The sequence below is a fragment of the Dreissena polymorpha genome, chromosome 14 (genome assembly GCF_020536995.1).
Source record: "Dreissena polymorpha isolate Duluth1 chromosome 14, UMN_Dpol_1.0, whole genome shotgun sequence".
Lineage (NCBI taxonomy): Eukaryota > Metazoa > Mollusca > Bivalvia > Myida > Dreissenidae > Dreissena > Dreissena polymorpha.
Genome location: NC_068368.1, coordinates 6,252,104 through 6,274,328, shown reverse-complemented (window position 1 = coordinate 6,274,328; position 22,225 = coordinate 6,252,104). Strand labels below are relative to the sequence as shown.

General features: G+C 34.0%; 1 protein-coding gene across 2 annotated transcripts; it reads right to left on the bottom strand.

Moving 5' to 3' along the window:
- Positions 1 to 8,698: 8,698 nt before the first annotated feature.
- Positions 8,699 to 20,967, bottom strand: LOC127858161 (F-box/LRR-repeat protein 2-like). 2 transcript variants are annotated; one of them, XR_008038777.1, is made up of 11 exons: positions 20,283 to 20,967; positions 17,807 to 17,962; positions 17,187 to 17,311; positions 15,717 to 15,796; positions 14,977 to 15,025; positions 13,898 to 14,134; positions 12,328 to 12,552; positions 11,813 to 11,968; positions 11,209 to 11,391; positions 9,631 to 10,675; positions 8,699 to 9,484 (listed from the first exon to the last, which is right to left on the bottom strand). XR_008038777.1 is itself a non-coding variant. In XM_052395129.1 (10 exons), the coding sequence occupies exons 1-10, from the start codon at positions 20,581 to 20,583 to the stop codon at positions 10,523 to 10,525; spliced, it is 1,665 nt and encodes a 554-aa protein (XP_052251089.1). In that variant the 5' UTR covers positions 20,584 to 20,967; the 3' UTR covers positions 8,699 to 10,522. The 2 variants fall into 2 exon arrangements, 1 of the variants encoding a protein (XP_052251089.1); XM_052395129.1 differs by having other exon boundaries at positions 8,699 to 10,675.
- Between the last annotated feature and the right edge of the window lie 1,258 nt (positions 20,968 to 22,225).

Sequence of the window (22,225 nt, the reverse complement as noted above, 5' to 3'; positions counted from 1 at the left end):
AATCATGTATTGTTAATGTGAACAAAAACATAAATTTAATAGTAATGCCAATGTCGTTAGAGAATTTGTTTTTTAAATATGTGTTCCGTGCTCGTTTTCGAGCTAATCTTACCTTGTTTTAATAGCGTGTTGTTTTTTCTGTTCAAATGTGGTATTACATCACGATATTGTAACATCATATGTACAAGTACTAAATTGATGGCTTGAGTAACACTGTGTATAATATACATCAGAATAACAATTAATCATAAAAATGCAATACATGTAGATATAGTATCATGCTGAGTTTCTTAAGCAGAGTGTACAACGCAGTTTGAGTATTATTTTATATCTTGTTCAGTACACATACAAAAGTTTCATTTAATTATAATCTACATTTGTTACCATTATGGTGTCATTTTGTATCAACTTGTGTATCTCAAAATTACATATACTTATTAACAAACAATTTACCATTAACATGTCTACAAATGTTATTCATCATGTTTACAATTATTCATATGCAAAGATCTATATTAATCTTCCTTTTTAAGTTCAAATAAAAGCATCAAAAATGACTCTTAAGGTGTAATACTAGATTACCTTAGTAATAGTGTTCTACACAATAAAGGTATTTTGCAGAGTAAGGTTAAAAAAAACAAGTTAAACAAAGACTACATGTATCAAAAAAGTAAATTTTCATCATATACAGATATGGATAAGTACTATATAGCATATACCCAATTATAGATATTTGATATAGATTCATATTAAAAGAAACTGTTACCACAACTTAAGCAATGGTGTACAACACTGTATGAGAATGTGCATTTTAGATATGTTCCAATCATGAAAATTGTTCGTTTAATTACAATTTACATTTCTTTGCAATAGTTTGTCTATTATTAAACTTTGAGCTTTAATAAAATCCATAGACTTATCATCAAATTTCATCACATGATGTATATGCTTGACCCTATTAAGATCTAGATTAATCTTCTTTTTTTAAAGTTCAAATTAAAGCATCAAAAAATGACTCTTTAAGATGTTATACTTTATTACCTTAGCAATAATGTATTATTTAATAAAGGAATTTTTTTTAGAGTAAGATTCAAACTAAAAGCTGAAGATAGCATAAATGTACCAAAAAAGGAACATTTCATCATATACAGTTAAAATAAGTACTATATATCATATTCTCAATTATACATATTTGATATACATTTGATATATAGATACATATTTGAAGAAAATGTTACAACTTAAGCAATGGTGTACAACACAGTATGAGAATGTGCTTTTTTTTGATATGTTCCAATCACGAAAACTGTTTGTTTAATTTCAATTTTCATTTCCTTGCAATAGTTGATTGTCATTGATTTAAACTTTGTGCTTTAAAAAAATCCATACAATTATCAAATTTCATAACATAATACATGTGCTAACCCTATTAGTCACTCTCACATCGAACACACAATACAAAAAACTGTGAGATTGACTTAGGGTTCATAAAAGAGACGAAATTGTAAGAATATCCTTTGGGGTGTTTTGATTATTTTTCTTTCGACGAGTTACACCGGTTTTTACTTTTTTATGCCTGGTTTTGCCCTTTATGCATTTTCCTGAGAAAAAAACATATTCATCAATGATTTATTTTGATACTATTTCCGCACGCGACCAATCATACGTGCTTTTAAGTGTGCTACCATTTTTTTTACTTTGCATGAAAAATATACATTTTTATGTAGTGTAATCATTAACAAAAACACATACACTTCTGATTTATATGTTAAAAGGAGCTGTGTAGTTCGCCTCTTGATGCAAGTATAGTATGCTAATTTTAACTTGGTGTATACTTGTACAGTTTATGTACCTTCATATTAAACATCTACTGACTCTAATCGTCATACAGGTATTGCAAAGGTGTTTTTTTAAAGCTTACATATAATTCAAATATTTGACATTATTTGCTGTCTTCATAACAATACTTTATTTAAACGTGTGGATTGTTTCTTATTGTATCCACACCTTGATCTATTTAGCTTTTAACTCACATTAGTGTATACTGGCGAAACAAAGTCAGGCATTTTATTTCTTAAACAGAGAAACATGTATATTTGTACATAGTATTTAATTACTTTGTGGACCATGGTAGCTCCAACCAGTATTTGAAGTTACTTAAGTATAGTGTGTGCACGTGGTCTTGATAGTCTCTATATTTTATGCTGCCTTAATAGGTCCATGCCGATTGTATGACGTCTTTCCTCTTCAGTCGTACACTTCGAAACACTTCTTGGTTAAGTCTTGTCAGGTCTTCGTTAATAAACAGTTTCTCGCCTTTAAGGTTCTTTTTTCGCGCATTATTTGGGTCTTCTTCATCCGGGATTGAAGTTTGACAATAATTTGTCGGTGTTTATTTTTATCAAACTTTCATACTCTGTGTGCTTTGTCAATGTCATACGCATAGAGTATAAATCACAAACCGACTCTCTTACCCAAATCTCATAACCGGCTTTTGAAGCACCAATTAAAATAGTAAACCTATCGACTTTGCAGTTTTAATGAAAAAATATTATTTATGCTAGAAGCCATACAAATCTATATCAAACAATTGACAACAAGTGCATTGTTACAATTTAAGCACAAGAACATAATGTGAACAGCTGTTATATAGGCACACTATATATATGTACCAAATATTGCTGAGACAAAGCCCATCTGGAGATTTTTAGTTATTTTTTATAGTTTGGAATGGCCGGTGCATATATTGAATATTAAGTATTGATATTATAAAAAATAACTTCTTGTTTGGACCTTTAGCTCTGTAACATATACATATATTGCGCACAATATGTCGACTTTAAAAAAAAATCAGGAAAATGTATTTCAAAATAAACAAGAGATTGCCAAGCAATATGGTCCCCTACCGTGAAACTCCACCATTGTCAGTAAAAAAAATATATTTTGTTAATTTGTTGCCATAGCAACCAGAATTCTTGACGTAGGAACAAAATGAAATGACGTGAATAATCTCCGTATTGCCATATATCCATGTTCAAAGATTAATGAAAAAATATGAAGACCTTTAAAGTTATTGCAGGATCCAGAAAAGTGTGAAGGACTGACTGAAGGTTTCACCGGAAGGGGACAACAAGAGATGTGTTTGTCAGAAACACAATGCCCCCTATCGCGTCGCTTTGAAGCCATAAATTTGACATTTGACCGACCTTGAAGGATGACCTTGACCTTTCAACACTCAAAATGTGCAGCTCCATGAGATACAAATGCATGCCAAATAGAAAGTTGCTATCTTCAATATTGCAAAAGTCATGACCAAGGTTAAAGTTTTGACGCCGCTTTGAAGCTATATATTTTACCTTTGACCTTGAAGGATGACCTTGACCTTTCACCACTCAAAATGTGCAGTTCCATGAGATACACATGCATGCCAATTATTCAATACTGCAAAAAATAAACCAAGGTTAAAGTTTTCCACAGAATGGCAGACAGACAGACATGCCAAAAACAATATACCCCCGATCATTCGATCCGGGGGCATAAAAAGGAGCATCTTCAAACTAACTGCACCAATCCCGTATTTGACAGTTGTCCTTAAAATGTGACCTAAATTTAAACCTTTACATGTAAAGGTTAAATAATGCATACCAAAGTTCAAGACCAGAAAGACCTTTAAGTGAGAATACAGTGCTGTATTTTGAACTCTGACCTGTTTTACATTTACCTAGATGGTAGACATGTGGGCCTTAGATGTGACACTACAATTTATGTAGGTTATCATTATGTTTCCAGGTGTTGTTGTTTTCTTCAAACAAATCAAATGCACGCCGAAATTTTAGAGTGAATGAGCCCTATATGGAATGACATTTCACCTGAAGTTCTTCATATGGTTCTTGCACCTAACATACCATTAGTATTGGTTAATTTTTGTGCTGATTTACCGGTATTTGAAATGTGCAACACTGCAGTTACCAAAGAAATAAAGACAAACACTGCCCTTAAAATAGTGCGAATTTTTGACAATAAATTGCCAAGGCCAAAACTACTTATTATGCAATAAATAGCATTGTTTGAAGAAGAATGCAACAATATTGAAAACTATTGAAAATAAAAATGCACATGTTTCAGTAATAATGGGGTCTAAAAAATATATTTCTAAAGACACGTATGTCCCGACGGATAATGTTTGGACACCCAATAACAAACTAACTGTTCTAACAATAGACACAAACACAAAGGGTTTTAGTTTTATCATAACTCGTCGCAGTCCAAAGTTCTTCCTTTGAAAATTTGAGTGGTTACTGGTATCTATCCAGCCGTTAAAGTATGCGTTAATGAGTTTTGGATCTATGTGCTGACGGACAAGTTCAATCCTGGATGCTTAACACTTTGTGGGGGCATAAACATCAAAATTAGACTCTTCTGACGAGGGCCTATAATTAAGGCAAAAAGGTATGTCCAAACTATGTCCCACAAGAGCAACCACGATATCCGGGTAGACGAGGAAGTGTATTGTTTAACAAACGTTTGATCAAAACAACGATATTTGAAGAAAAACGAACTGGATGTACCCTAATTTCAGAATTCCAGCTAAGTATTCCCACCATTCTATATCAATCAGTTTTATAGAGTGTACATATCATAGTGCAATTTGACATAGCAGAAAAGTCTACTTCGCTATTGCACGACACACTACTTGCAATTTGCAACTGCAATGAAATGCAAGTGACCTATCAAACTATAATATTCGGGTATAATATGTTGATTCACTAACATGATTAAGTACTTTTGGGATATTATTTACTAAAGTCATTAACAATAGAGTTAACAATTGGGCTGAACACTATCATGTCTACATAGAGGCACAGGCAAGAGTCAGACAAAATATGGGAACTGTTGATAACAGTTGTGTGTTACACGGTGTAATTAATTATTTATTAAGTGAACAAAAAAAGAGTGTATGCCTTATTTGTTGATTACACCAAAGCGTTAGATTATTTGGTGAGGGATATCATATGGTATAAACTGTTGAAGCTAGGCGTTAGAGAAAAAATGCTTGATATCATACAATCTATGTATACAAATGTGCAATCAAGAATAAAATTAAGTAATACAATAAGTAATGAATAATTTTTTTTTTCCTGTTTTTTTTATGAGTAAGACAAGGAGAATCATTATCACCAGTCCTATGTTCTATTTATTTGAACGACTAAGAAGAACATAATATGTTATATGGTTTTACAGGAATAGATATTGGTATGCTTATTTTTTTTTTGTTATATGCAGATGACATTGTAATTATGGCAGAAACTGAGGATGAACTAATTAAAAGTTTGTCTTTGTATAAGGAATATTGTGATAGGTTGAAATTATGTGTTAATCACAGGTGGTTAGCGTGTGGCTATGATATTAGTTAGTGAAATTATCATTTTTATTGATCATATTATAATGAAAAATCAACTTTTCTGACAAAAAAATATTTCACTATCAAATATATTTATAACAAGATATCCAACTCAAAATCACCCGAAAACGGGTTGCATCGCTTTGAACAGCCATAACTTCATCAATTGTGCAGCGATTTTCACGATCTCGGTCTTATTCAACGCAGAAATGAATTTCCTTTCTGAAAATGTACATGTCTTGCAATATTCTTTACAAATGCTGGGTCAAAACATAAGAAATAATACGATACACATCTTCATCAGCTGATCACTGGTTCACTGACGTCACAGTCACATGACCGGTGAAGGGTCACGTGATACGAGGAGACTGTCATACACCCGGGGTAGCCCCGAGTCCCTGTTAGGTGATGGCCGCCGCTGTTTGATCTCAATTGCTTCTTTCACTTTGCGTTTCCATAGATGTTCTTCGGAAGTGAGTACTTTGGTGTTGTTAGGTTTGATCTCGTGTCCAGTTTGTTTACAATGGTTATATATGGCAGAAGTTCGTGTAAGGTGTTCTTTCAATCTAGTGTCTAATTGTCTCTCTGTTTCACCTACATAGTCATTTTCACAATCCTCACATTGGAAATGATATATGACACCACAATTCTTCATTTTGTCTGGTTTGTCTTTAACTTTGGTGAGGTTCTGTCTGATGGAATTGAAGGGTTTGTGAAAGAGGTTGGCTCCATGTTTTCTGAATACTCTGGCCGATACAAATGTGTGTGACTTTCATAATAATAGATTTGCAATTGTGGGACTCATTGTATAATCATGTGGTATAATTATCTAAAGTTACATAAAAATCTGCCCAAGCATTTCAAAGATAATAGTAAGGAACGAAATCAGGGTGCAGGATCACGTGACTTTTGGGGGTTTCACCTTTAAACTTTAAAGGATTTATACACGACGGTAAGTGGTGCTTTATTTCAAATAATTTTTTAAAACTTGTTTTCTTAAAAATATTAATTAGTGCATAAAATACAGATTGTTATGCTGCTTATGGCTTACATCAGAATTACTTAATTTAATAAGCACGTGTTCAAAAATTTCATTTTTACTGCATTTATTGTACACGGTTATGTTTCACGCAACATTAAATTTTGTGACTGATTTCAGACGTATTCAATGATTAATTCCTATACCTTAAGATATCGGCACAAACTGGAAGAAAATATGTCTTGCATGCACTATAGATTTTTGCAAATGTATTTCAATAACTTGAGATATTTGCAAACATAAAGTTCTTAACGGTGTGATTGCATTCTGTCCAGCCCGTGGGTAAACCACTGAAAACCCCGTTGATTCTAAACCCTGGCAATCAAATTTAAATGTTTCAATTTCACAGTGAAACAAGCGATACGTTCAGAATAAGAGACGTGTTTACATCAAAAATTGTTCTGTTTAAAATTTCACATTAACGACGACTCAATCTCGAAACTTAAGATAGTGTAAATATGTTTATATCTGTGAAAATAAATACCAGATACATGTACTAAAACAAATGAACATGTGAAATACTGTTTATCAGACAGAAAAATGTATAAATAAAAATCTGATATACATCAATATAATCCTTTTTAGCTCATCTATTTTTGGAAAAAAAATGAGCTATTGTCATCACCTTGGCGTCGGCGTCCGGTTAAGTTTTGCGTTTAGGTCCACTTTTCTCAGAAAGTATCAATGCTATTGCATTCAAACTTGGTACACTTACTTACTATCATGAGGGGACTGGGCAGGCAAAGTTTGATAACTCTGGCGTGCATTTTGACAGAATTATGTGCCCTTTTAATACTTAAAAAATTTAAAATTTTGGTTAAGTTTTGTGTTTAGGTCCATTTTATTCCTTTAGTATCAAAGCTATTGCTTTCATACTTGCAACACTCACTAACTATCATAAGGAGACTGTGCAGGCAAAGTTATTTAACTCTGACTGGCATTTTGACAGAATTATGTGCCCTTTTTATACTTAGAAAATTGAAAATTTGGTTAAGTTTTGTGTTTAGGTCCACTTTATTTCTACAGTATCAAAGCTATTGCTTTCATACTTGCAACACTTATTAACTATCATAAGGGGACTGTGCAGGCAAAGTTATGTAACTCTGACTGGCATTTGGACGGAATAATGGGCCCTTTATACTTAGAAAACTGAAAATTTGGTTAAGTTTTGTGTTTTGGTCCACTTTACCCCTAAAGTATCATAGATATTGCTTTCATACTTGGAACACTCGCAAACTATCATAAGCGTACAGTAAAAGGACAAGTTGCATAACTCTGGTTGTCATTTTTACGGAATTATGGCCCTTTTTTGACTTAGTAACTTTGAATATATGGTTAAATTTTGTGTTTCGATCCACTTTACTTCCTAAGTATCAAGGCTATTGCTTTCAAACTTCAAATACTTTCATGCTATCATGAGGTTACTGTACCTGGCAAGTTGAATTTTACCTTGACCTTTGAATGACCTTGACTCTCAAGGTCAATTTATTAAATTTTGCTAAAATTGCCATAACTTCTTTATTTATGATTAGATTTGATTGATACTTTGACAAAACTACTCTTACCTAACATACCACAATAGACTCCACCCAAACCATCCCCCGTGCCCCCCCCCTCCCCCCCCCGAATCCCCCCCCCTAATTATATTTTTTTAAGATCATCTCACAAATGACCACCACACCCTCACACTATACCCCCCCCCCAATTTTTTTATTTTTTTTAACGGCTAAAAAACACAAATATTTATTATTTTATTTTTGAAATACCATCCAGCCATCGCACCCAAGAATCCCCTCCCCCCCCCCCACCCAACCCCCCCCATACCCCCGATTTTTTTTTTGTGCATTTTTTTTTCGCATTTTTGGAAGATAATGTAATAAATGTCCACACCCCCACACTATACACCCCTCTTCACTCCACCCCTCCCTCCTTTGTGATTGAAATTGAGAGTCCCTTCACCTTTAAAAAGAAAATAGATGAGCGGTCTGCACCAGCAAGGCGGTGCTCTTGTTTAATCATGCATTGAGTATATAAAGAGTTGCACTTGCAGATCGTGTTATGTGCCTGCACACATCAAATCATCAGCACATATATACATGCGTAGCATCATTATACAAAATGACACCATGTTAAGAATAAATACGGTAATGTTAGTACAGAAAAAATACATTAAAAAACACAATGTTTTTGACAACAGAAACAGGTACACGTAACACAAAAACACAACAATAATACATTTCAAATAAATACAAACACTGTTTTACCATACTTTTTATTTTTCTCTAAACAAATGAGTAGTTTCATGGTTATTAATTGATTTTAAACCAGAATAATTTTTATTAACATTTAAATGCGTCGTGGATAAGTTTAGGTCAGGTGTGATGTTTGAAGCTCCTTTAACACCGTGAAAATACCCCTTGCTTTGCATTGATATATGCATGTTAGTGACCCCAGCTGTATAACCTTTTGTATGTTTGCTTGTCATGTCTTTTACGTTTGTTGGGTGCCATACTGTTTGGCAATTGTTTCCTTGCCATAAATCAAGGACCTTATCCTATTTTAAGATTTATCTCCTCCTGGTGCAGCTAAAGTTTCTATTTGTATATGTAAGAAATATAAACATTCACACGCATAAATACCAGCATTTGTAAAAATGTGTATCGCAAGTGTTGAAATTTTGCATCATTTCGAATTATCATTCAATCATAAAACTTGTTCGGTGGCTACATTGTTCAATCATGACAAATTATATTAACACTAGCATTATTTACGTCTTCATGCTAGTTTACACGAGCATCAATGATTCAACATAAATAAATGTAATTTATAGTTTAAACCTGATGTGTTTGTGAAACACAATGTCCCCCTATATGATGTTTGACCTTGTAGGATGACCTTGACCTTGACCCTTCACCACTCAAAATGTGCAGCTCCATGAGATACACATGCATTTCAAATATAAAATTGCTAGCTTCAATATTGCAGAAGTGACATTACATGAGCAATTTTGACCCATATATTTGACCTTGAAGGATGACCTTGACCTTGAGCTTTCACCACTAAAAATGTGCAGCTCCATGAGATACACATGCATGGCAAATATCAAGTTGCTATCTTCAATATTGCAAAAGTATTCATAAAATTAGCGATTTGGGCCACATATATTTGACCTCTGACCTTGAAGGATGACCTTGACCTTTCACCACTCAAAATGTGCAGCTCCATGAGATAAACATGCATGCCGAATATCAAGTTGCTATCTTCAATATTGTAAAAGTACTCATAAAATGAGCGATTTAGGCCACATATATTTGACATCTGACCTTGAAGGATGACCTTGACCTTGACCTTTCACCACTAAAATTGTGCAGCTCCATGAGATACACATGCATCCCAAATATCAAGTTGCTATCTTGAATATTGAAATACTGCAAAAGTGTACATTAAATGAGCAATTTTGACCCATATATTTGACCTTTGACCTTGAAAGATGACCTTGACCTTGACCTTTCACCACTCAATATGTGCAGCTCTATGAGATACATATGCATGTCAAATATCAGTTCCTATCTTCAATATTGCAAAAGTTATTGCAAATGTTAAAGTTGGTGCAAACCAACCAACCAACAGACCAACCCACAGAACAACAGACCAACAGACAGGGCAAAAACAATATGTCCCCTACTATAGTGGGGGACATAAAAAAATTATCAGCAACATTTAATGAACTTGAATATTGTGTGAATCACTGTTCCTCTACATTAGGCAAAAGTGGACAAGGCATTCTTAGCTTCGCAATTAGATTAATGGGCATATGGGATATTTTGAAAACAAATGGACAAAAAGCTTAAACAAGTGTCATGGCAGGATATTTGTTGCTTTGATTGTGCAGTAGCCTGATTAATGGACATATAGGATGTTTTCAAAACATAAGGACAAAAAGCTTTAACAAGTTTCATGGCAGGATATTTGTTGCTTTGATTGTGCAGTAGCCTGATAGCTCAGTCGCGAGAGTGCTCTCATTGTAAGAAACCGGTCTCGAATAATAGGCCAAGATTGTCAACACAGTTGCCATCCGCCTATTACAAAGAGCAAGGTTCCACCACTGCCTGGGTCTCGTAATGCAAGTCATCCACACGACAGAACATGCCCGTGTCAAGGTTCTTGGCCATCAGCTGGAATGGCTTGGCATTGGGCGTCACGTGGGTCACAAACAGGTAGGGGATAGTGCAGTCCTGTAATGAGGCATTGCAGTGCTTAATATTTGGTTTATTGTTGAAAATTAGGTTGGACAGAAACCATGCGATAAGAGTATCAATATTGCGCAACACCCTGAAATGTGCAGTGACAATCGATTTAAAAAAATGAACCAATGTAATTTGTAATACATTTCTATTTTACATAAAGACACTTGTTATTCATTTTCAATATTTGTTCATCAGACATCAGCTTCTAGCCATATGTTTTTAACCCTTTCCCCCACTTAGAAGGAAGGTGAAAATGGATTTTGCGACCAGCATAAAACCAGAACAGCCTGCGAGTAACTCACAGGTTTTATGATGTTTGCTGCTCATCAGTATCTTAGGGTTGGAAAATGAAACCTTAAAAGCTTGAATTTAGTAAAAAGGTGTTTAATTAAATTCAACTTTATATTCAATACATATCTACGTGGTAAAGGGTTAATAATAGTACATGTATATCTTATACACATTCACACACACACACACACACAACTGTGGGCTATGAAAGCCAGCTGACCTCTACTTACTCTCAAGTATCTCACTGCCACGGGGCTGATGTTGGCACATCCATTCATGTAGAGCTCGGTAAGGTTGTGGCAAGAGTTTGCCAGCAGGAAAACACTCTGGTCCGTGAGGTTGTTGATTCCCGATACCGACAGAAAATGGAGGTCACATGACCGAACCAGCGCGCAAACACCAATATCAGTCACCTACAAATGGGAGGAAAATAGAAAGGGTATTTAAGTTGCTTTTAGGTATCGTTTTGTGTATATTTTTTATGGAAGTTGGTCACGTGTCGTTAATAAAGGACCTCGAAGTGATGGTAAGAATGATTTGATGCAGATGAAAATCGATATTTACTTTGTTTATTTTTGAATAGTATGAACCACAACATTAAAAATATGGATTATGATTTTGTTTTAAAAAAAATAAAAATATTGAAAACTTTATATATGTTTTTAAGGTGACTGACAGGCTGCTTACTGATAACAAGAAGATTGTTTATCAAAATGGCAATCATTGCAAATTAAAGTTTCCGCAAATGTGCAATTCAAGAACACATATTTTCATTGACAGTGATATAGTATTAAATAAAGGGCATAGAAAACGTGTATTTTCCAAACTTATTACCATTTTGCATCCTTTAATGCAGACAATTTTCAGCTTCCTACAGTTGTGCGCCATGAGAATGAGCAAATCATCGTCGACTAGGACCACCCCTGACAAGTCTATACTCTCCAGATTATGGCTGTGTGTTACCACTTCCGCTAGTACTTCCATGGACAACTGAAAAAGGTCATGGCACTCAGTATCAGTTAAACTAAGTTCTTGAAATCGATAAAATAGAATACATTGGGCTTGGACATTTTCTAATCTCTTAACAGGGTTAACCCTCGGAGGATGTCATTGAAAAGTGGTCCTCAGATTGCTCACTTTGGACCCGTATTCTCCAAGCAATTTTTAGACTTAAGTTTAACAATAAAGAATATTCTTAAATACTTATAGTAAAATATAGTTCAACTTGAATTGGAATGCAAAACTTCTGAAAAACTAGATTCTTCCTTTAAATTGATTAAGCAACATTTGAAGCCTGTACATGTATATATTCAAACTTTGTTGAATAAAAAAAGTAACAATAACAATACCTTCTTTGTACTGAGAGACAATGTGCGCAGCTTGGCGGCTCTAACCGGATCTTGTACAAGGGGCAGTAACCCTTCACCGGTCATGTTGCTGATCAGGCTCAGTAGGAGCTCTTCCAGATTGAAGCAATACTTGGACACGGCTTCTAGGCTGACATCAGACAGTACACCAGGGACGTAGCCTCCAATATTGAGATGACAAAGCGTTTGTCCAACACTTTGAAGAATCTGTTGTGGAACAGAAAATGAGGATAGTCATTATTTTTTTAATTAAAAAGTGGATGATGTTAAAACAATTAATTTGGGATTAATAGTTTTTATATCATCAACGCACGACCAACTGATATTCCTGGTAACTGTCAGATTGGTTGTTTGTTTAATCGAATTCATGTGACAGTCTTTCTCAATTAAGTAATAGTATTTAAATGACTTATTCAAATCCCCAGTGATTAATATATATTATTGAACTTAAAACTGCCATTTTCACATATATACGTATGGACAATATAACTGTATTTTTACCAAAGGCAAAAAACATATACTGAATACATGAAATTAACAAGCACACCCAAGAGGCAGCCCTGCCTTTATTGTTTTGACCTTGAAGTGATGACCTTGAGATTGATCAAGCGTGATTGACTGATAATCTTCTGGACATCTTCTGGATTGTACTTTTTATTAAAATCCTTCAATGGGTATAGTGATTTAGAGCTTATACAAAAACAATCATGGCTTAACTATTGAACTTTACTGAGACCTTTACCTTGAGCCAACTTAACAAACTCATGCCTTGTGTATATTACCAGATCATCGCATCCAAGTTTCTTGAAAGTCATTCTACGGGTAGAGAAGAAAGAATTTAGACATGAAAATGAAGACTCAATCATTTGACGCTAAGTATGATGTTAATCTTGAAACAGCATGAATGAACCATGCCTTCTGCATATGGTCTGAAGGACCTTAACGTTGCGGTCAAGACGGATGAAAATCCCTTACACATATAAGAGGTATGACGCACACACAAAAATTTGGGGTTAACTTTAAACCTTCCATTTTTACCTTGTCCTTGAGTTGAGATAACTGACTCATCCCTTTGCATATCTTCTCATGAAACTATCTTTATAGGCAAGTTTTAGGCAAGTTTCATAAAAATCATTTATAGGTATAGAATATATGGACCGGACACTACAATAGGAGCTCGAACTTTTTACCTTGAAGAATGAACTTGACTTTGTGCCGGCCCGACTGACTCTTGCCGTTTGAGCATTGTACAAATGACCTCATCATTTGTGACATTGTTCATGAAAATCCATGAAAGGGTACATGAGATATGCAGCTGACATGAAAGAGGTACAGACAGACTGAAAGACTTACTGACAAAGGGCAATCCCATAGTCCCAAACTTGCTTTGGAGCGTGAGATTAAAAAATAAGGAAACAACCATTATATAACAATAAGTAAATATCAGAAACATGGACAAATTAATCACAACATTTATCAGCATAGTCCATATTTTAAAATCAACATTTGGTTTACATCAGCAACCTCTCTATCTTACAACACAACCTCGCACCTTGGTTAGCGTGTCATCGTTCAAGGCTGACACTCCACACAGCGTCACTGCTCGCAGTCTCCTGAGCCTCTGCAGACACTCCACGAAAATCTCCTCGTCTGTGAGCTGTACGCCTGTGAGTGAGAGCTCCGTGAGGGAGGTAGGTAGGGTCCAGAGGGACTGGTTGTCTGGACTCTCACGTAGCTGCGTACAGAACGAGAGGTCCAGCTTCTGGAGGTTGTTACAACCGATACAAACCTGCGAGTAGATGGAGACAGATACAGATACGAGTATTGAGGTTTGGCTAATGATGATATGAGATTAAGTCATAGCTTTGGAGGCTGTTTTTTTCCACTGATCTGAGAATACAGAATTGGGTGGTGCGGTGGTCGAGTGGTAACACTCTGGTCTACCATTCCAGAGGTCCCCGTTTCAAATCCCGGCCGGGGCACTGGACATTTCAGAAATGCTTCAAGTGTTTCCCACCCAACTAGAGATGTACTGGTATGAAACCCAGGTAATTCTCGCGTGTATCGGTGCTATACACTGAGCACGTAAAAGAACCAAGGTATCTATTCGCAAAGAGCTAGGGTATCGCACCCGGATTCCTTGTATCCCAATACTGTCTTTTCTGCTTGCTGTCTCTTCAGCAAAACCAAAGGACCCCATTGGAAATAAGTGCTTGCACTTTCATGGGTTATCCTTGACCGCAAGGTCAAAATAAATACATACAATACAATAGAAGAGTACAATGTTAATAGGGTGTCATGTCAATTGCTGACATGAACATTCTATACAAAGAGAGGCATTTTAAGTTATTTCGTTTATTTGACAGTTTCTTTAGTTTAACACCATATACACAGTAAAACGTGAAAATGCTGTGATCAACTGAATCAAAACAAGGTCAGTGACTATTCCTGATTAGCTTGTTTGCACTGGGATAAAAAAAGAAAAATATTTAAACTTTTAAGGGTTAAACCATTATATATGTTCTACGCAAGTGTATTTTACTGAGAAAAACAGTTCAGAGTATGAACACATATAGTCTATGTATTATCTACCTTTGCAAACTAAACCTGAATGTGATATTAGCTCAATACCTTTGTTAAGTCCTCTCCAGACATTCTAGGATTCCCATGAAGATTCAATCTATAGAGGCAGAGTAAAACAAAATACACAAATAAACATATAAAATGTGTATTAAACAAAACAATTTTCGGGAACCAAATTAACAAAACTTTAATCATATTGATTAAAACATGACTGTTGAGTTTACCTAAAATCCATTTATTACTTTAATGTTTGGAGAAAACCCTTTGTAATTCAAATGATATCTTTACAAAAATACAAATTTAACTTACTATTATACATGAAACACACAAGCATTTACAATTCATGAACATGATCATATAACTAATGTACAACACAGGCAGTATGAGTTTCATTTTCTCTTAAGCAACACATGTTACCTAACTTGTCTAAGCAATTTTTTAATTGCAAAGTGCAAAAAAGCTTCTCCAGCTTATAACAGACACATTACATGACTATAACTTTTCCAGACTGTGAATTAAAAACTCTAGCCACATTCTTCAGTTTAGGGATTTATTTAAAAAAACAAATGCTTGAACTACAATTGTTTTACGGACAAGAAAACTTCAGTGTATTGGGAGTTCAGGACTTAAATAATGCATAATGTGTTAGATGGACAGGCCCATGCAGGCATCCACAGAAACATGGCCAAAGTAAGACACCATGTCCATTTCACTTACAAGTGTTTGAATTGCATAACAACACATGGACCTTTCTAGCTTGACTATTTAGGCTTCATGCATGTACTTACTGCCTTAGATTAGGACACTGTGTTGCTATGGAGACAAGGCACTCATCTGACAGCTGAAACAACCTTATGTCCAACACTTCCTAAAGGTACAAAAACATTCAAGTATGATTGGGTTTAATTTCAATGAATTGCCTTTTTGTTAAGAACAGACATAAAATGAGATAACACATGATTTTGTTTCATCTTCAATTCTTTAATTGTAATCTTCAATCTACACTGGCTCTCAAGCTGACAATTTCTACAACAATCTTACTTAATTAACTTTGTTGATACAACAATCTTACTTAATTAACTTTGTTGATACAATAATCTTACTTCATTAACTTGTGGATACAATAATCTTACTTATTTACTGTGAACATGCAATTATCTTACTTAATTACCTTGTAGGTACAATAATCTTACTTAAACTGATATTATGCGCATCTAACAGTATATGATATGTTTATAGGTGTCTATCGCAACCGTTGTTTATTTTTGGTGTTTTCACTTCATATACACTTATATTTGTTAATGCAGCATCAACATACTAAAACAATATCTGGAAAGAGAAAAATTATTCTTTGAATATCAACCGTACTTTCGTTTGACAACTGATCATGCATGTACGATGTGAATCTTATTTTAGTTTTAGTGCAGATTCTTTCATACCACACAAATACACAATTTTGTTTTACGGATCATTTAATTTCATGCAACGATATCTATTCGAACAACACACGAACACTAACTCCGATCCTAATAAAAAGACAGTTCCCCTCGGCTTAGAGGACTGGGTCATGTAAAATATTGAATAATAATATGTATTTTTTACAAACAACTGGTAGCAAAATGAGTTGCAGATGATTGGTCAGTTACCACATTTTAACTAACTCTTTTGACCTGTTAATTCTTTTCAGCTCAATTCAACAGTGAAAAATGTGCATAATATCACTTCAATTAACTTGCAGATACAAAAATCTTACTTAATTAGCTTTAAGATACAATAATCTAACTTAATTCACTTGTAGTACAATTATCTTACTTAATTAACTTGTAGTACAATAACTTTACTTAATTTATAAAAAAAACTTGTAGACACAATAATCTTACTTAATTAGCTTTTAGATACAATAGTCTTACTTAATTAACTTGTAGTACAATAATCTTACTTAATTAACCTGTAGATACAATAATCTTACTTAATTAACTTGTAGATACAATAATCTTATTTAATTAACTTGTTGATACAATAATCATACTAACCGTAATTAATTTGTAGATACAATATTCTTACTTAATGAATTTGGAGATACAATAATCGTACTTAATTAACTTGTAGATAAGGAACGTTTTAGCAGCATGCAGATGATGGAAGATTAACTTTTAAACTAAACAATCTTCAGATTATACCTTGTTAGTTAGTGTTTCCTCATTACCCTATATTTATTTATTTTATTTTCAGCTAATAAATGCCTTTTTTGTGCTCACCAAATTTGGACCTAGAAGCCTAGATACGTTCATAAAATGGCTCGTTGAAGTTTTCCCTTTTGCTGATAAGCCATAAAGATGAAGCTCTTTAATATGTCTATTTGAAGTCGCTAAATGTGCCACACCTGTAACAGAGTCAAGCTTTGTGAACAAGTAAGACACGTTTCACACAAAAAACTTTAATGCATCAAGAGGGCTATAGGCCCTAGATTGCTCACCTTTAGACTTCAGGCAGCTCAAATGTTTAAGCAGCTTTGGTGACAATTCCTAAACCTTTTGAACTTGGCCAAGATACATGTGTACATAGTAATATATGCTCTGAGCAAGTTTCATTAAGATTAGACATCAAAATTATACTTCCATGCCATATAAGGAACCTTGCAACACCCTGGTGGCCACGTTTTTGACAATCAGAAGAGATATCATTAAAATAAGGTACCCTCTTGGTGGGGAAAATGTTTACCCCTGGGAAATGATTTTAACATACCTATTATATTTTTCTAGAATTATGCTAACAACTTTATGATTGAATAAAACGTACTATATCAACATGATGAAATAAAAAAATGTATATACAAATAATACAACAAATAGGGAAGATTTTACTTAATGATACAAACCTGAAAATGTTATCTCTGGACAACCATTGAATTCCACATATTGAAGTTTATCAGATGAGATGAACTTGAGAGCATGGTCAGTGAGCAATCTGAGTTTCTTCAATGAAATCAAAACCAGTCTGTCTTGACACCTTGTGAGATGATGAATACCATAATCTAAAATAAAGTGAAAACACTGAATACATGTTATATTTTAAGAACACAATGTGGTGGGAGCAGTGGTCTTATGGTAGGACGCTGGCTTAGAGACCGAAAGGTCCCTGGTTTGAATCCCACCCTGACCACTGGAATTTTCTTGCGCAAAAAAATTATCCCACATTTGCTCCTCTCCACCCAGGTGTATAAATTGGTACCTGTGAGGGAAATAAGCCAATGTGCCATGGCTGCATACTGCGCCGAATGTTTACAGACGACTTATGACCCAGTGATCAGTGGGTAAATGTGAAGTCGATTGAAGATTTACTTGTGTATCGCAATCAGACAGCAAACACACCTTTACCTTTTTCACTAAAACAGACAAATACCAAAACATATTCATCAAGGTTTTTACTAAACCTCAATAGTCAATTATGACTTTCACTGGCTCATATGTATGATAGATAGTTAATTGTAAGATTTGGGGATTTTATTTTTCAAATAATTATTTGTCACATGGCTAATAAAATTGAAGATTAAAAAGTCTACCTTATTTTTAACAATTTAAAAGAAAAGAATGGATTTGAAGTGTAAAAGTAAAAAGAGATAATGAAGAATTTGAAGGTTTAAGGCTTCAAACATTAAGGAGGGCACTGTACATAACCATTCAAGAACATTACAGACTGATACACTGGTTCTTCACCACACAATATTATTGAGAAAATTGTGTCTTAACAGAGCATGCACTATGATGGTTAACAGTACTGCATCATCATACCCCTGTTAAAATTGAAAAAAATGCAATATGAGAATTAAGAGAAACTTGCCATTATATTAAGATATTGAGATTATATTAACCCTATGTTCTGCATGTGACATAACTCATTTTTTTTCTCAGAGTTAGTTTAAACCTATTTGTTTTAGCTCGATTGCATCGAAAGCCTATGGTTTATATAAACACTATCGAGTCCGTTTCCTGGGCCTAGAACCAGTACTTGGTGTCTTTGGGGGAGATCTAAAGAACACTCCCACTGTGGGGATCGAACCCATGACCTCATAGTCGCTAGGCGTCTACCATATCTCAGAGTTGAGATAATTTCATAACAAAGATTTAACATATTAAAATGAAACTATTGGTTTTACTATCAAAAACGTTGACTATTAAATATCAATGAATAGATAAACAAAATTATTTCAGTTGCACTAATGCTTTGTTATGTGTATATTTAATAATTTAACATGTACATCAACTAAAACATCATTTATTTATTTATCCTCACCTAGCCCTTTGCAGTCTTAAAATGGGTGGTGCTTTTATTTTTTCACACATGCATTTTATTATCTTTAGGGGGCACGTTTAATAGGGAAAGAAGTCTTTCAAATATATTTGTTTCTTATTTCAATTTTATAAAAGGATTTTTGTTAAGAATAAGTACTGTAAAACCATTAAAGTTCGTGTGGTACGAATTTTCGTGGATTTCGTTGTTCCGCTGAACCACGAATTCAAGTACCAACGATTATTTTTACATTTTTAATCCGAAATCGGTCCTTTCCGAATGTCATTGCCGACATTCTCTAGTGTTTTCGGTTATCTGAGATATTTGATTGAGATATGCTTTGTAATACAATATGTTGTTTTCTTGATAAGTGTTTGGGTAATAATACTTTTTAAATCAAGCACAGAATTTAAACTGTACATCAATGATTGTTCTCTTATACGTGACGTCGTAAAATTAACAGTTTGCAGATTTATCACATATGTCAATTAGTGCCAATTAAAGAGACATAACGGTTTACACACCTGTATTTTGGGGACCTTATTACTCAATTGTTACTTCTAGGGGACCGATTGAGCAGAGAATTGCAAATATTGTCAAAACAACATTGATGGCAATTAGCAAGCGAGGACCCACAAGATCGTCGCTTATTCGCTCCTATCGACAATTATCGGCAACACTTTCATGCTTCAGTGCACATTAATCACAAGCCTTGCTGTCAACACACATTAGCAGATTATTACTCTGGTTGTCTAAGAAAAGTTTAATTATTATGACTGTCAATCTACCCCGAAAATTTGAAATCAACGAAATTACGTGTTAACGAATTAGTTGTTTTTTTATTAAACCACGAAATTTCATACCTACGAATTTCTATACGTTTACAGTAATAACTGAGAATAGCATGTAATGACTATGTGATGTATTTGGTATTGTCACCAATACATCATGAGGACTATACCTATCGGAATTGTCTGAATATATCTGAAGTTGAAATATTAAACAGTGATTGTATTATAATGATCAATAGCATTAAAAATTGCAAACATGTGAGATTGCCTTACCTGTAATTGAAGGACATGCATTCAATTTGATGGATTCTAATTTACATCCAGTGGATCCAAGAAGTGACAAAACTCTATCATCAATCTGTTCACATTTATAGAAATTCACTTTTGTCAATGAGGGTGAAAGTATAGTTTTAGCAATATAAGGTATATAGTTCTCTGTGAACAACTTGTGCCATGCCAGCCTCTCCAGAAGCACTTCCTTGTAAACAGTCGGGATTCTGTCACCAACATTCTGTAACTTATCCAAGGAGTGCTGAATTTTTGTTAAACATACATCCTTTAGTTGTTTTACCATTGTGTCAATGCCGACATGTGCGTGTTTGTGTAAGTCAGAGTTTATGTACAGGCCCTCAGAGGCTCTCCTTCTTGGACTATATTTACGGACCTGTATTAAACATTATTATTTCATATATAGTAGGCTTGTATACTTGGCCTTTACCAATCCCTTCTTTCTGCTATTCTAAAAATAGATTTGAATTAAAATCTATTTTTACTTTTATTTGTTTAATGATTAATGCCTATGATTCGCCAACACTATACAAGCTGACTGGTTACCAGCATAAGTATTCAACAATGTGTATGTGTATGTGCCTGATAACATATGAAATGCCAATTTTAACCAATAATAAAACATAAATACAAAAGTCAACAACTCGATTTGTTTTGATCATTCAGTCAAAAAACGCTTTATTTAATCACGCACCATTTAGACAAAGATTTAGATCACACGCCACTAAATATTTTGAATTAAACACGGTTACATATGACCCCAACTGAAGTCGAGTTTCATATATTAAGAAATTTAAACCCTAATGAGACTATGATTGCGTGATGATTGTTTTTCAGAGGATTAGAAACTAGTCATAATAAAACACAAAAACATGTTAATTATAATTCTTTCCAAAAATTAAGCTACGGCTATAGATTCAGATTCCCTTTTGTTTATGAGTTTATTTGTACTGTAATAAAAGTATAATACATGTACATGTTGTTGCTGTTTTTTCTTCAAAAACCTTTTTAAGTTGAAATTTAGCACAAAAATACCACAAATATACAGCTGTTGCCAATTATTTTGAAAACAGTCACATTGAAACAATACATTGAAGTTCATAAGCAAGTGTAAAGTTGGGTTTTATCACGATCTCAAAATAAGCATATCAAAACGACGTCTAAAAGATCGGTAGGGAAGATGTGAAAACAAAGATTTCACTTCTCGGACTCCTACTTCAGTGATTATTCCATAAACTCTGACTTAAATTCATCGTCTTGATCCAACACTATTTCATCTGTTTTTAAAGAACTTGCTGACGTTCGGAAAAAGCATCCGAATAAATTTATTTCAGCTTACCTAAACATAAATAGTTTAATATCAAAATTTTCAGAAATATAAACGATGTGTTAAATGAAAGGCTTGTAGAACTCTTATATGTATCGGAAACCAAAATAGATAACTCCTACCGCAGTGCCATTTTCGACATTCCAGGATAAGAATTTGAACGCAGAGACAGAGACATAAATGGGGGAGGGTTAATAGCAGCTTACATTCGAACAGACATTCCATCCAGAAGACGTATAGATCTTGAGACGGACAATCTAGAAAATATTATTTAATGAAGTTAATTTAAATAAATCAAAATGGTGTTTTTTTCTGTATATATAGACCACCAAGTATGAACAACAAATCTTTCTCGGAAAACTTCTGTAAAATTTGGATATATGTATTAGTGTTTTTGATTACTATGCTGTCATTGGAGACCTAAATTATGATCTTCTCTGTGAAATCAAAAGCAAATTTTTAACAGATATCAAAAAAAATTAACTTGACCAATATTATAAAAAAAATCCTACATGTTTTAAAAAGGGCTGTACACCATCCCTATTAGATGTCATTCTGACAAATAGTATAAGCTATTTATTAAAACTTTAAATCTTTCAAC